Source organism: Physeter macrocephalus, chromosome 1 (assembly GCF_002837175.3).
Source record: "Physeter macrocephalus isolate SW-GA chromosome 1, ASM283717v5, whole genome shotgun sequence".
Lineage (NCBI taxonomy): Eukaryota > Metazoa > Chordata > Mammalia > Artiodactyla > Physeteridae > Physeter > Physeter macrocephalus.
In genome coordinates this window covers 84,224,858-84,238,209 of record NC_041214.2, presented here as the reverse complement: position 1 = coordinate 84,238,209, position 13,352 = coordinate 84,224,858, and the positions used below count along the sequence as shown (strand labels likewise).

At 43.5% G+C, this 13,352-nt stretch overlaps 1 protein-coding gene across 2 annotated transcripts in view; it reads left to right on the top strand.

Annotated features, from left to right (window-relative positions):
* Positions 1-13,352, top strand: part of FGF12 (fibroblast growth factor 12) — a 608,799-nt gene that overhangs the window by 330,703 nt on the left and 264,744 nt on the right. The window contains exon 1 of one of the 2 annotated variants that reach the window (XM_007125982.3): positions 12,138-12,481. The exons of the other annotated variant lie outside the window; for it this stretch is intronic. Coding sequence (XP_007126044.1) covers positions 12,283-12,481 — 199 coding nt within the window. The 5' untranslated portion in view covers positions 12,138-12,282. Of the gene's footprint in view, positions 1-12,137; positions 12,482-13,352 lie in introns of those variants that run through there. 2 annotated transcript variants of the gene reach the window in all.

The following is a 13,352-nucleotide window of genomic DNA, read 5'->3' as shown; positions in this document are numbered from 1 at the left end:
GAGTTGTATGAGCAATTTATATATTTTTAATATTAACGCCTTGTCAGTTATATCATTTCCAAATATGTCCTCCCATTCTATTGGTTATCTTTTCATTTTGTTGATAATTTCCTTTGCTGTGCAAAAGCTTTTAAGTTTAATTAGGTCCCATTTGTTTATTTTTGCTTTTATTTCTTTTGCCTTAGGAGACAGATCCAAAAATACATATAAATATTGCTAAAATGTATGTCAAGGTGTTCTGCCTATGTTCTATTCTAGGAGTTTTATGGTTTCTGGTCCTACATTTAGGTCTTTAATCCACTTTGAGTTTATTTTTGTAAATGGTATAAGAAAATGTCCTAATCTCATTGTTTTACTGTAGCTGTCCAGTTTTTCCAGCATCACTTATTGAAGAGACTGCTTTTTCTCCATTGTATATTCTTGCCCCATTTGTCGTAGATTAATAGACCATAGGTATGTAGGTTTATTTCTGGGCTGTTTGTTCCGTTGATCTATGTGTTTGTTTTTATGCCAGTACCATACTGTTTTAATTACTATAGCTTTGTAGTATAGTCTGAAGTCTGAACGAGTGACACCTCCAGCTTTGTTCTTTTTTCTCAAGATTGCTTTGCAATTCGGGATCTTTTGTGGTTCCATATGAATTTTAGGATTATTCTAGTTCTGTGAAAAATGTCGTGGGTATTTTGATAGGGATTGCATTAAATCTGTAGATTGATTTGGGTAGTATGGTTGTTTTAGCAATATTAATTCTTCCAATCCAAGAGCATGGGATATTGTTGCATTTCTTTGTATCATCTTCAATTTCCTTCATCAGTATTTTATAACCTCCTTGGTTAAGTTTATTCCTTGGTATTTTATTCTTTTTAAAATAATTAAAAACCTGTTTAATGTGATTTTAAACAGGATTGCTTTTTTACTTTTTCTTTCTGATAGTTCATTATTAATGTATAGAGAAGCAACAAATTTCTGTGTATTAATCTTATATCCTGAGACTTTGCTGAATTCATTTATTAGTTCTAATAGTTCTAACAGGGTGAAAACTTTAAGGTTTTCTATGTAAAGTGTCATGTTATCTGCAAATAGTGACAGTTTTACTTCTTCCTTTTCGATTTGTATATCTTTTATTTATTTTTCTCATCTGATTGCTGTGGCCAGGACTTAATAATATGTTAAATAGAAATGGTAAGAGTGGGCATCCTTGTCTTATTCCTGGATTTAGCAGGAAGGCTTTCAACTTTTTTTGAGTATGATGTTAGCTATGGATTTTTCTTAATGGCCTCTTTTATGTTGAGATATGTTCCCTCTAAACCCACTTTGGTGAGAGTTTTTATCAAATACTTTTAACCTATACTTCGAATGTAGAGGTTTCAGTTTATCTTTTTGAGTGATTTGAACTAAAAGGCCTGAACTAAAACCCAATGATTCCTTGACTGACATAAAAATTGGGGTTAATATAATACTTTACTGAAGGCCAGTTTGTAACAAAGGAGATTACAACACAGAGATAATTTGCAACTAACATCTAGATAACTTGATATGGTTCATTCTCTGGAGTCCACAGCTCTAGACTAGTGTCTTAGGAGTCTCTATGAGGTTGTTTTCCTATATAGTTTCTGGCCCGATTCTGTTTGGTAGAGGATTTCTTCCCTTGATGGTCAGGAAAACTTTAAGTGTGGATGGATTACTCAAAATCCAGGTACAAAAAAGAAGAGCATACCTTACTCCATGAGTTAAATGCACCTTCCCAAGCCCATATATTTTTTTTTATCTGATGCCTGAAACTATGACTTTCTACTCACTTTAGGGAATAACTCTTCCCCTTCTGAGAATGTTGTGGGTTTACACTAGGGTTTTATCAGCATAGCATCATCAGAAAAAGGTAGCCCAACATCTGTGCTAGATGCACAAAGGGGATAAGGGAAAACACATTCCCAGATTAAGACCATGTGTTTTCCTCTATATCAGACATTTGTTTGTTTCTTTCTTTTTTTTTCATAGCCACCACTTAACTGATGCTATCAGAGACTAAAGGTGATACCACTATTAATAAAAATATGCTTAAGGTTTTGCTTAAGGTAAAACTTGAGACTGTTCTTACTCATCCTGAGCATGTATTATTTTCAAGTCAAAATTAATCAACACACATTTACAGAGCATCTACTATAGTCAAAGTGATGTACTAGATCTTCACAGGAACAAAAAATGTAAGTCATGATTCTCACTCCCAAATTCTATTTCTACTCTTATATATAGATCATATTTAGAATCTATTTTATAATAAAATCCACTTATTTTTAACATAAAGTCAACATTCTTTCCCTGGCTTTTGTCCTCAGAAAATAATAAATGCTGCTGGTTGCTTATCTTTTAAAAGCCAGCTATGGCTATTTCCTTGTCTTTTCCCTTTTTAGGGATGAGAGGAAGAACTGTCTAAATGAAGAGAAAGGAATGGCCCTCTTCTCCATTGCTGTATTCTTAGCTTACTCAACCAACTAGAGACAATTTTCTAGCTTACGTTTAAAGAGGTTTCTTTTCTATGGTTTCTAGTGATTACAATATGTATACATTGTCTAGAATGGGATTATGACCTCATGAGATCCCTTCTAGCTAATACTGCATGTTTAAAAACTAATATCTTGTCCAAAACATTACAAAAATATTATTTCTCCTTCTTGCTCCAAATGCTGTTTAAATAAATATGCTTATGCAATCATCTTATTCCTTTCTGGATATCTGAGCACTGAAATGCTTATTTACAACTATCCATCTATCTATCTTGGCTTTGGTTGGGTAAACACACAACCATCTACACCAGTATCCTCTTGATTTCATGTTGCATATGCTGTATTAGTGGGCAAAATTAAGCACAGGGGAGTATAACTTTATGTGAAAATGATTGTTAAGTGAATAACTTAGAACTTTACTGAGTGCTTTCATTTACTACTTGGGAATTTTTGAACATTTTCTTGTCTCCACAGCATTCCAAAAGGAAGCTTGCCAAATATTTTTATTTTTTGTTTTGAGCTATTTTGTTTAGCCTAACAATGTGAATTTAGAGGTTTGTAGATGAATGATGCTACTTTTCATCCATCCATCTACTCATCTACCCATCCATTCATTCATTCATTTATTCATTCACTCGTGCATACTGTTCCTTGTTTCAAAAACCAGTGTTATCTTTTCAATATATTATTTTAAGTAATCTGGGTCATTTTACAGGCAAGTAAACTTAGGCTCAGACAAAGTAACTTTATGCAAAGAAAGATAATCTATTCTAAATCACATATTCTTTCTACTTTATACTTTATTTTAGAGAATTCTAAAAAGTTAGGACTAGAAAGGACCTTACTGGTCACCTTGTCCAAACTCCCATTTGATCCCCTGACAGTTTTCTCTAACCAGATTGTATATTTCAGTTATTTCCAATAAAATCTTATTAAATATCAAACAGGATCAGTGAGGTATTTTACTACTTGTTATTTTCGCAGAGCCCAGTGCTATGTGCACACAGAGGACAAAATGTGAATTTATGACAATTTTAATAATATAATTTGAGTGTCAGTCATGTACTGGGTGCTGTTAAGAGACTGCTATTTCAACAAGATCCATCCCCTGAAAATTTGGAATCTAAAATTAGAAATGGAGCAACTAGGTCCACGGAGAAAGCAGCTCAGTACAGATGGGTGACAGCATGAATGTTAGGATTATCAAACGATTTTAAGGTCATTTTGATCATATTCTGAGACTTTAAAAATTGACTACTCGGGCTTCCCTGGTGGTGCAGTGGTTGAGAGTCCGCCTGCTGATGCAGGGGACACGGGTTCGTGCCCCAGTCCGGGAAGATCCCACATGCCGCGGAGCGGCTAGGCCCGTGAGCCATGGCCGCTGAGCCTGCGCGTCCGGAGCCTGTGCTCCGCAACGGGAGAGGCCACAACAGTGAGAGGCCCGCATACCGCAAAAAAAAAAAAATAAATTGACTACTCATTTTATCTGATGTCTGTGCTCTCTTTTTTCATTATTATATACCTTTTCTTCTCTGAATGTGAGTGTGCGTGTGTGTGTGTGTGTGAAAGAAAGAGAGAGAGAGAGAGAGAGAGAGAAAGAGGGAGAGGGAGAGAGAGAGAAATTGAGAGAAGAGAGGGAAAGATCAGAACTGAAACTCTACCCCTAAATATAGGGGTGGAGGTTGGTCAGGGCAGAAATCTAGGAACCATGTACCCTCTCAGGCTATCCAATTTTAATAGATGGATTGAATTTAGGCAGATTTTTGAGAGTATTGATGAAGCAAAATGATCAAGTTGGAAATGTGGAGGCTACCCTTCAATTAGCTGAGTTTGTTTCTTGATATAAGAATAAATGTTTCATTTTAAACTTAAAAAGATAGATGGATGGATGAGTTCATTAATTAATTCATTTAAGTATTTATTGAGCATCTGCTGTATACTAAGTGATATTTTAGGCACTGGAGATAGGAAAGTAAATAAAATAGACAATCTTCCTCTCCTTATGGGTTTTACATTCTTATGAGGCTCTTCAAGCTACATTACTCATCTAGAAGGAAGGGGTATCACTGAATCGGTGACACTGGAAATTAGGAAAGGGCTAAAATGATGGAGAATCACTTGGGGCAGTTTTTTAATATCTTCAGTCCAGCTCGGAAGGAAAATAACCAAGTGCCAAACGTGTTTTAAGCCAAACCAATGTACATTTTTTTAGGAATAGGAATGGAAAAAGTGTAACTTTATCCTCTTACAGATTTCTCTAATTTCTGTTTTGATTTAGTTTCCCTGTAGTTTTCTCATGAAGCTCAACTTAAATTACTGAACTAAGGAGGAGAGTATTTGGAGGCCACAATCTCAGAACCAAAGAATACCCTCTTATGCCAAGGGTGAGAAAACCACCATCTTAGTTCCCTGGCCCAGAGAGATGTAAAAGCTACAGAGGGAGGAGATTTGGGACACTTGAGTCCCCTGGTTCTTTCCAACATTGAATGATCTCTTCAAGGTCATTTATAAGATGTGAAACCCTCCTAGGGGAGCACTAGAGGTCAGTGAATGAAAGGACACATAACACTCCCATTTTTTCTTTATGTGACCTTAATTGGGACATGAGAGGCATTGAAGTCAGAAGACCTGGATTAAACTCATGTATCTTCACTCATCTCTTGTGTGACCCTGGGAGATTACATCACTTACTGGAGTCTCAATTTATCTGTAAAATTGAGTTATTATTATCTCCTTAATTTTCCTCACAAGGTTGTTAAGAAACTCAGTGAGATAATACATGTTAAAATGATTTCTAAACAGTAAAAGACTATATCAATGCAAATGATAATTACATTCTTATTTTAAAATGTATTACATGAATATAATCATGATGTCATGTTTTTATTGGCGTATAGTGTAACATAGAGGATAAAAGAGGAGCTCTGGAAATAAATTAGTTACACTTGAACTCTACCCATTCTTAACTGGGTGACTGACTAAGCAACGTAACCTCTCTGTGCCCCAGTTTCTTCATTTATAAAATGAGGATAATGACAGACCATACCTCATAGGGTTGCTATAAGGATTCAATGTGTCAGTAATTGCAGTGCAGTTAGAACCCTGCAGGGAGCTTAGCCCTGGCTCACATTATTTATAGCTTATGTTTCTTATTAAAACAGACATTCTCCAAAACATTGATAATTTCTTTACTTGGTCAATAGGGATACTACCCTTAATCTGTGTCATAAAGAATAATTAAATATACGGTCTTTCTTATTTTGAGAGATGACCAAAACCAGACAAACATGTAACATGTAGTATTTCAATTTTGAACTATTGAATAAAGCACCATAAAGGAATTCACAAATTATTAGAAAGTAATTATTTATGTTGCTGTTGTCAACCTATTTTAACTGACAATCTGAAAGAGAGAAGGAAATGGAAGTAAAGCCATTGTATGGGATAATATTCATGGAGAAAAGGTCTTCTTCTGCCCATCAAGCTTGTGGTGTCAGAGGCTGGTGAGCTCATATTCACCAAGGTTTGAGTCAGGGGCCTGATCTCAGAGCAGGATGATATATGAGAAGAGACTGATTGCCCTCCACGGCTGGTTGTTGACTGCCCTTGCGCACAGTCACCCTCTCACTCCACCTCCATCCTCCCCTCTGTGCAGTGTGCTCACCTGGTTCCTCATTTTAAGGATTGAGCCTGTTTTGCACGTTTCCTGATAGAAACCAGAGATCTGGGTTCCTCAAATATGGAGACACTTTTTCTTTTTGGCTCCTTTGTGTTCCCAACAGACAAGGACATTGACAATATTCTGCTAATGAAAATTTTGTTTGCCATTACAATGTCAAGGTTAATCATTCATTTCAAGTAGATTTCCAGCCTTTGTTAAATACATTATGTCCAGGAGTGAATGATGGTGTGTATGAATCACAAGCTATGTTTTCCTGTTTTGGGAAGTCTGGATTTTATAGGAGGGACTTGATTTAAATGGATATTTTAATGACAGCATGCTTATTCTAATACCTTACATTATGGTCACATCTTCTTTGAGCCTTGCAGTAGCCCAGTTAGATAGGTACTGCTCGTGTCGTTATCACTGATGTATTTTACAGATGTGGTTTGGAGATTGAATAACTTGTCCGGTAGCATACAGCGAGTGGGTGATTAAGACAAGAGCCAAATAAGATCATGATGGGATGAACTATAAGCTTGTTGAGGGCAGGAAGAATGTAGAGGTGTAAAGAGTTCCCCTTGGTAACTGAAACAGGGCCTTGGATGCAATCTGTGCCCCATTCAAGGTTTCAACTGAATGACTGCAGTGGTCCTAATAGTTTGGTTTAGGAGTTGAAAGACTTGGCCTATAAATAAGGGTGACTTAAAAAATATATGACTTAAAAATATAGAGATGATTAAGACTGTCCATGTTTTATTTGTTTGAAGGGAGGTCAGAAATATAAATATAATTATCCTTTCAATGTGTATCTGGCAACTTTCTCCAAGTAATTCAACTGCTTCCACCTACGCTGTCTTCAGAATTGTAAATGGAAATTCTCAAGTTGTTCAAAAAAAGAGCAAAAAAGTCAAGGTATTGTTATCCCTGAGATATTGCCCTTCAAAATGACCTGATTATTTTAATTAAATCATCAGTAGGTTGATGTAATCTCATTCCTGAACCCCAAATGCAAAGATATTGGAAATGTCCTAGTAACTATGAAGGAAAACGAGAATTAGTGGCCCAGGTAGGAAACTAATGAATTTCTTTTTTTTTTTTTTTCTTTTTTCAATGTGGACCATTTTTTAAAGTCTTTATTGAATTTTTACAATATTGCCTCTTTTATGTTTTGGTTCTTTTGGCTGTGAGACATGTGAGATCTTAGCTCCCTGACCAGGGATCAAACCTGCACCCCCTGCATTGGAAGGCGAAGTCTTAACCACTAGCCCGCCAGGGAAGTCCCTGAATTTCTTTTTTTTCTTTTTTTTTTTTTTTTTTTTTTTTTTTTTTTTGCGGTACGCGGGCCTCTCACCGCTGTGGCCTCTCCCGTTGCGGAGCACAGGCTCCGGACGCGCAGGCTCAGCGGCCATGGCTCACGGGCCCAGCCGCTCCGCGGCATGTGGGATCCTCCCGGACCGGGGCACGAACCCGCGTCTCCTGCATCGGCAGGCGGACTCTCAACCACTGCGCCACCAGGGAAGCCCCTGAATTTCTGAATATAAAAAAATTAACTAGGGTATTGCTTCTGATCTCAACAGCCATATAAATAGGACCTAACTTCTCAGATTTCCCTGTATTTACCTCGTTTTCTCACTGGAGAAATGAAGTAAATGATGCTGATGATGAGTTAAAGGGCTCAACAGCTAACAATAGCCACAGGAGTGCAAGGGAAGAAGTGAAGTTTTTGTTGTCTAATTGAATCGAAAACACCACATTCTCTTAGTAGCAATCTAAAGGCATGGAATGTCACTTTCAGAAAGCTAGCATTTATTGTTTTCATTTTGTTCCTTAAATGCCTAATGATACTGTCATGTCAAGACAAAGAAAATTTCAAACAGCAACTGTTATCTGCTTTTTCATCTCTTCCTCCATCACCCTCTTCTATCCTGTGCTGCTGCTTCACTGGTTACCTTCTGCATCAAAACATCTTTCATGTCTCATAAACCTACAGGAAAAAAAAAATTAACACACTCAAAGATTAGAGAACACACATTCTTTTTCCGGGCCCTCTTTTTGGGGGGGGGTGGGGCACAGACTGTAGTTCTAGTAAAATGTGTTAAATTTTTGAGAGTCTGAGTTTATTTCTCCCTTCTAGGATTATGTGTTATCTAAAATGTATCTATGTCTATATATCTCTCAAACTTTGACACCTGAAGAACTTGTCAAAAACCCAAAATTCCTGGGCTCTACTCATAGAGATTTCTGTTTCACGTTCTGAGGAACCATCAGGAATCTACATTTAAAAAAAGCATCTCAGAAGAATATCACGCATTTTCTTAAAAAAATAAACACTGTCATCATCTTTTACTCATTCGGCATTTTCCACTTTTCAGAATGCTTGCGCATACATATTCAGTTCTGTGAGGTAGATGGGAATGATTATTCCCATCTTGAGGATAAGAAAAAGACTCAGAGTTTAGCAGTGATTTTCTCAAGGCCTCACCATATACCCCTCTCTCACCCATTTCTCTGGATTCCTCACCTTAGCTGACCTTTTTCTTTTTGGGTGTTGAACTGCAAGAGGCAAGGAGCCCCCAAAGCCAGCCAGTACTATTTGTACCTGCCTTCCTCAAGAATAAGACAAGCCTTGTGGTAGCCAAGGAAGGAAAACACGTAATTTTATCTGTGAAATGTGAACATTTCCCAAATGTTCCCATAACATTTCCTGTATCATTGACAGTGATAGCAATTGATTTTCAGTAATGTCCCTTACCACATCCAGGTGCACTTTTGAAAATGTATTTGTCTGGCTTCACTTTTGGAGAAGAGGTCTGTGTATGGTCGCCTGCGTGTGTGTGTGTGTGTGTGTGTATCTTTTCCCCCTGTTATGTACTGTTAGAATCCCAAATTCACTGCCCTTATTCAGGCACACTGAACAGCTGCAGGGGATGTGGTGCTCCCCATTGACAACTGGGATTTCCCCCTCTCGGGGCGCCTTGCCTATTTAATCCTCCTCCCAGCTGTCTACCTCAAAAACCTTTCTGCCTGTGTTATGTCCAGCTGCAGCATGAAAGGTCCAGGCCCCCAGACATGGTGGGTCTGTTTAACCCAGTGCTTGCTCTAAACAGCCTCACAGGCCTCAATTCTTCTCCTTATACTAGGCCCACAGGTTTGTGCCCACATCTAGAGAATTCCTGGGCCCTCTCCACAGCCCACATCCATTCTCAGTAGCTGCCAGGGCCTTCACGTTCCTTGCCCACTCTTAGGGTATTTCCAACTTACGTGTTTCTGCTTGGAAATCATCCATTAAATCTTTTGGTACTACCCTTGATGCTTAGTGGAATGTCTGTTAAGGGGAGGGACTAGGGATATTTGAAGACTGATTGAAGAGAGATACTAAGTATGACTAATAGCCACTTCCAGGCCTTAGCATGACTACTCCTTTATGTTTCCAAATTTTTTCATGCTGCATTTTAACTTGGGTGACATTATCTTCTCCGCTGAGTTTTCTGTTGCATCCAGCTGTCATCACAAGCACTCTTGGAGACCCGATTGCCCTCCACAGCTGGTTGTTGACTGCCCTTGCCCAGTCACCCTCTCACTGTACCTCCATCCTCCCCTCTGTGCAGGGTGCTCACCTGGTTCCTCATTTTAAGGATTGAGCCTGTTTTGTACGTTTCCTGATAGAAACCAGAAATCTGGGTTCCTCAAATATGGAGACACTTTTTCCTGTTCCAAAATGTGCTGAAGGTGGACCCAACAGGCCATTGTTACTTTCTCCAGTGTCCGCTGCCTTCCTTTCTAAAAAGAGAATTCTTTGTGCTTCAGCTTATTGGAGAGACGGCAGACTGCTTTGTGGGCACCTCACCCCTAGCCCCTCTCTGTGTACCCGGGATCCTTTAACGGGCCGGTAGTGTTTTCTCTTGGGGGAGGGATGGGACAGAGCCGACCGGAGCTGCAGTTCCTTCGTTCTGCCTCTGAGAATTTCTCATACAAACCTCAATCACGTAGGATTGCGTAGCGAGGAGAAAAGGGGAAAGACAGAAGACGGAGAAGGGGGAGAGGGGTGACGGGAGGGAGGGGGAAGAGTCTGGGAACAGAGGGCGCGAGGGAGGGGAGGAGGACCCGAGCTCTCTGCGCTTCCTTGCGCTCCGGGAGCCTGGCCCCCAGGCTGGCCCCACCTGGGCGCTCCCAAGCTCTCAGCGGGTGGGCGAGCAGTGCCAAAGAGCGAGCGGCCGCCCGCTCTTCGTCCCACCCTCCGTCTAGGTGGCGGTCGTCCCTGCCTGGAGTTTCCTGTGGAGCTAGCGCTCCAACCCAGCGAGCCGGCTAGGCGGCGGCGGTGGCGTCCAGGAGCCGGTGCGGCTCGGCGCGCCTGGAGCCTCAGCCCCCGAATAGGACTCAGCCCTGAGCGCCCCCTCCGGGGCCTGGGGAAGAGGCGGCGGGGAGCACCCCGCTAGCCCGCGGCTCCGAGCTGCCACCCGCGCAGCAAGTTGGCCGAGTTGGCGGCAGCCCGCACCTGCTTCCTGGCCCCGGCCCCAGAGTCTGCGTCGGGCCCCGAGGGCCCCAGTGGTACACTCGGCCGCCTCCCGTCCCCCAGACCCGGCGGCCTAGGGGGCCCTTCTTGCGCCCCGGGCGCCAGACCATGGTGGGCAGCTCCGAAGCGGAGCCGCAGCCGCCTCGAGCCGACGTCGCCCGCAGCCAGCCCCCGCCCCACCCGAGCCGCCGCGCGGGTGTTCGCAGCGCGCGGGTCCCTTCCTTCCTCGGCCGGGATGGGCCGCGCGGGACTGAGTGATCGGCCTCGCGTCCGGCGGGTAATCCCCATCTGATGTGATGCCTGTGAGCCGCCGACTGACGGGCCGCGCGAGCCTGGGGGCCCCGGGCAGCGCGGCGATGACCTGATCCCGAGCTCGCTAGGGCGCCCCCTCCTTCCCTCGCTCCCTCTGAGCCTGTGCGGAGAGCTGCTCGGTGCGGCGGCCCCGGGCGGACCATGGCGGGGAGCTCCAGTTAAAGGCGTGTGGGCGCCGAGCTAGAGAGAAGACCTTCGGCATCGCTGCCTTTTGAGGGGGCTTATTTAAACTACTGAGTCATTCCAGATTTAGGATTCCCTAAATAATCACCAACTGTGCCCGTCTTGTGCCAGAAAGAAAGAGGAAAGAGAAAGAGCACCTACTCTCGGGACCCCGCGTATCCGCGGCGCTCGCCTCTCGCGGGTTTCTCCCGGAGGGGTGCCTGGCCCTCGAGGATCTCCCTCCCTCCCTTCCTTCCTCTTTCCCCGTCCCTCCTTCCCTCCCCCCTCCCTTGCCTCCCGCTCTCCTTGCAGCGCTGCTGGCGGGGAGTCGCGCTCGCCGCAGCTGGAAACAGCTGCCCCCGCCTGGCGCCCCTACCCCGACTCCGGCTAACCGCTCCCACTTCGCGCCTCTCGGAATTCCAGAACTCGGGCGGTGGGCCCCGGGAGAACCGCAGCCGGTGCGATGCATTCCGTAGACCTCACCCAGCCGGGACGGACCTCCTAATCTCCAGAACTGCGGGCCGCAGGGAGTTAAATTGCTGCCTTCCTCTCCTCTCTTGCGGTTGGTGGCTTGTTTTCTAAAGGAACGTTTTATTCACTTTTTAGTATTTTCTACCGGGGGCACGCTACCCGCCTCGGTCCAGACTGCTTTGTAAACGGGTTTTATATGTATGTATGTGTAGATATACTTTGGACACCTTACAACGCTTGCGCCTCTCCAACAGGGGCACGGCTTGTTGTTTTGGACATCCTTCTTCCCTTTCCACTTGGTACTCCGAACGCAGTGTGACCAAACTCCCCACTGCCCCTTGGACACGGATCGCCTTGGGGTGCAAGTTTGGGGTGCAAGAGTCTAGTTAACAGGAAGGCCTGGGACCTCCCCGCCCCCACCGCCAGCGGTTGGGGAAGTTTACATCTGGATTTTCACACATTTTGTCGCCACTGCCCAGATTCTGACTAACGTTGTGGGCGCCGGGTTTTCGGTACTGCGGCCTTCTCAAATATTAGCACTGCCTCCACGCGCCTGCCCTGTCCCTCCAGGCCGCCGAGGTCCTGCCCTCGCCCCGGCGGAGCGTGATCCCGAGGGCGCAGTGGAACCCGGGGCCTGGGGCCCGCGCTGAGCAGCTATGGCTGCAGCGATAGCCAGCTCCTTGATCCGGCAGAAGCGACAGGCGAGGGAGTCCAACAGCGACCGGGTGTCGGCCTCCAAGCGCCGTTCCAGCCCCAGCAAAGACGGGCGCTCCCTGTGCGAGAGGCACGTCCTCGGGGTATTCAGCAAAGTGCGCTTCTGCAGCGGCCGCAAGAGGCCAGTGAGGCGGAGACCAGGTCAGTAGAAGTACAGACGGTGGGCTCTCTAGAGGCTGACACCCCCTCCCCTTCTGAAAAGCACCTGGGGGCATCCATGGAAGAGAACCAGGATCCCCCTCTTCCATTCTGGCCCCTGTTCTCCAAAAATGTTCAGACATCTTTCAGTCGCTCTCTGTTAGTTAATAGCGTCTTGTCCCATATTCAGGAAAACACTTTATACCTTGATGAAACCACGGTTTGACTAGGATGAGAGTTACATATATAGATGCTCCTGGTCCCATAGAGCTTGTAGAGTCCTTGAGGGCAGTGACCACCTCATTCTCCCTCACTCTCTCTTTCTCATCCATCCCTTCATCCGTCCATCCAGCCAGCCAGCCAGCCAGTGTTTAATCTGCCTACTGAGGACCTAAATATAAATAAACCTTCCTCCCTATATCTCTCATAACACTTAGCACAATTCTTAACACATAATAGACACTTAGTAGACACCAGATGAACTTAAATTTACTGTCTTTTTCTAAATCTTTCTCTAGCAACACATCATGTCCAGTCTTTCTCACATTCTGATCAATTTCTCACCTCCCCATTTTTACCCATGCCCTTTCACTTCCTTTTACACAGACCTCCTTTTCCTATTCTCTTCCTCCCATTACTCTCATTGTTTCCAGTGGCTCCACTCATTAACTTTTCTGTCCTATTCCTCCCATCCTTTGCACACTCACACTTACTCTTGGGACATTACGGGAACAGCATAGTATCTGCAGTTTGGTCTCAGGGAGTGCAAAGAAAACTTTAGACTTATCAGAGATCTTCTAGGCCTGACTTTTCTGAGGCTGATTCTCTTCTTTGGCCCTAAATTCAAACGGTTGGTCTTTGATTTGTCTCTGTT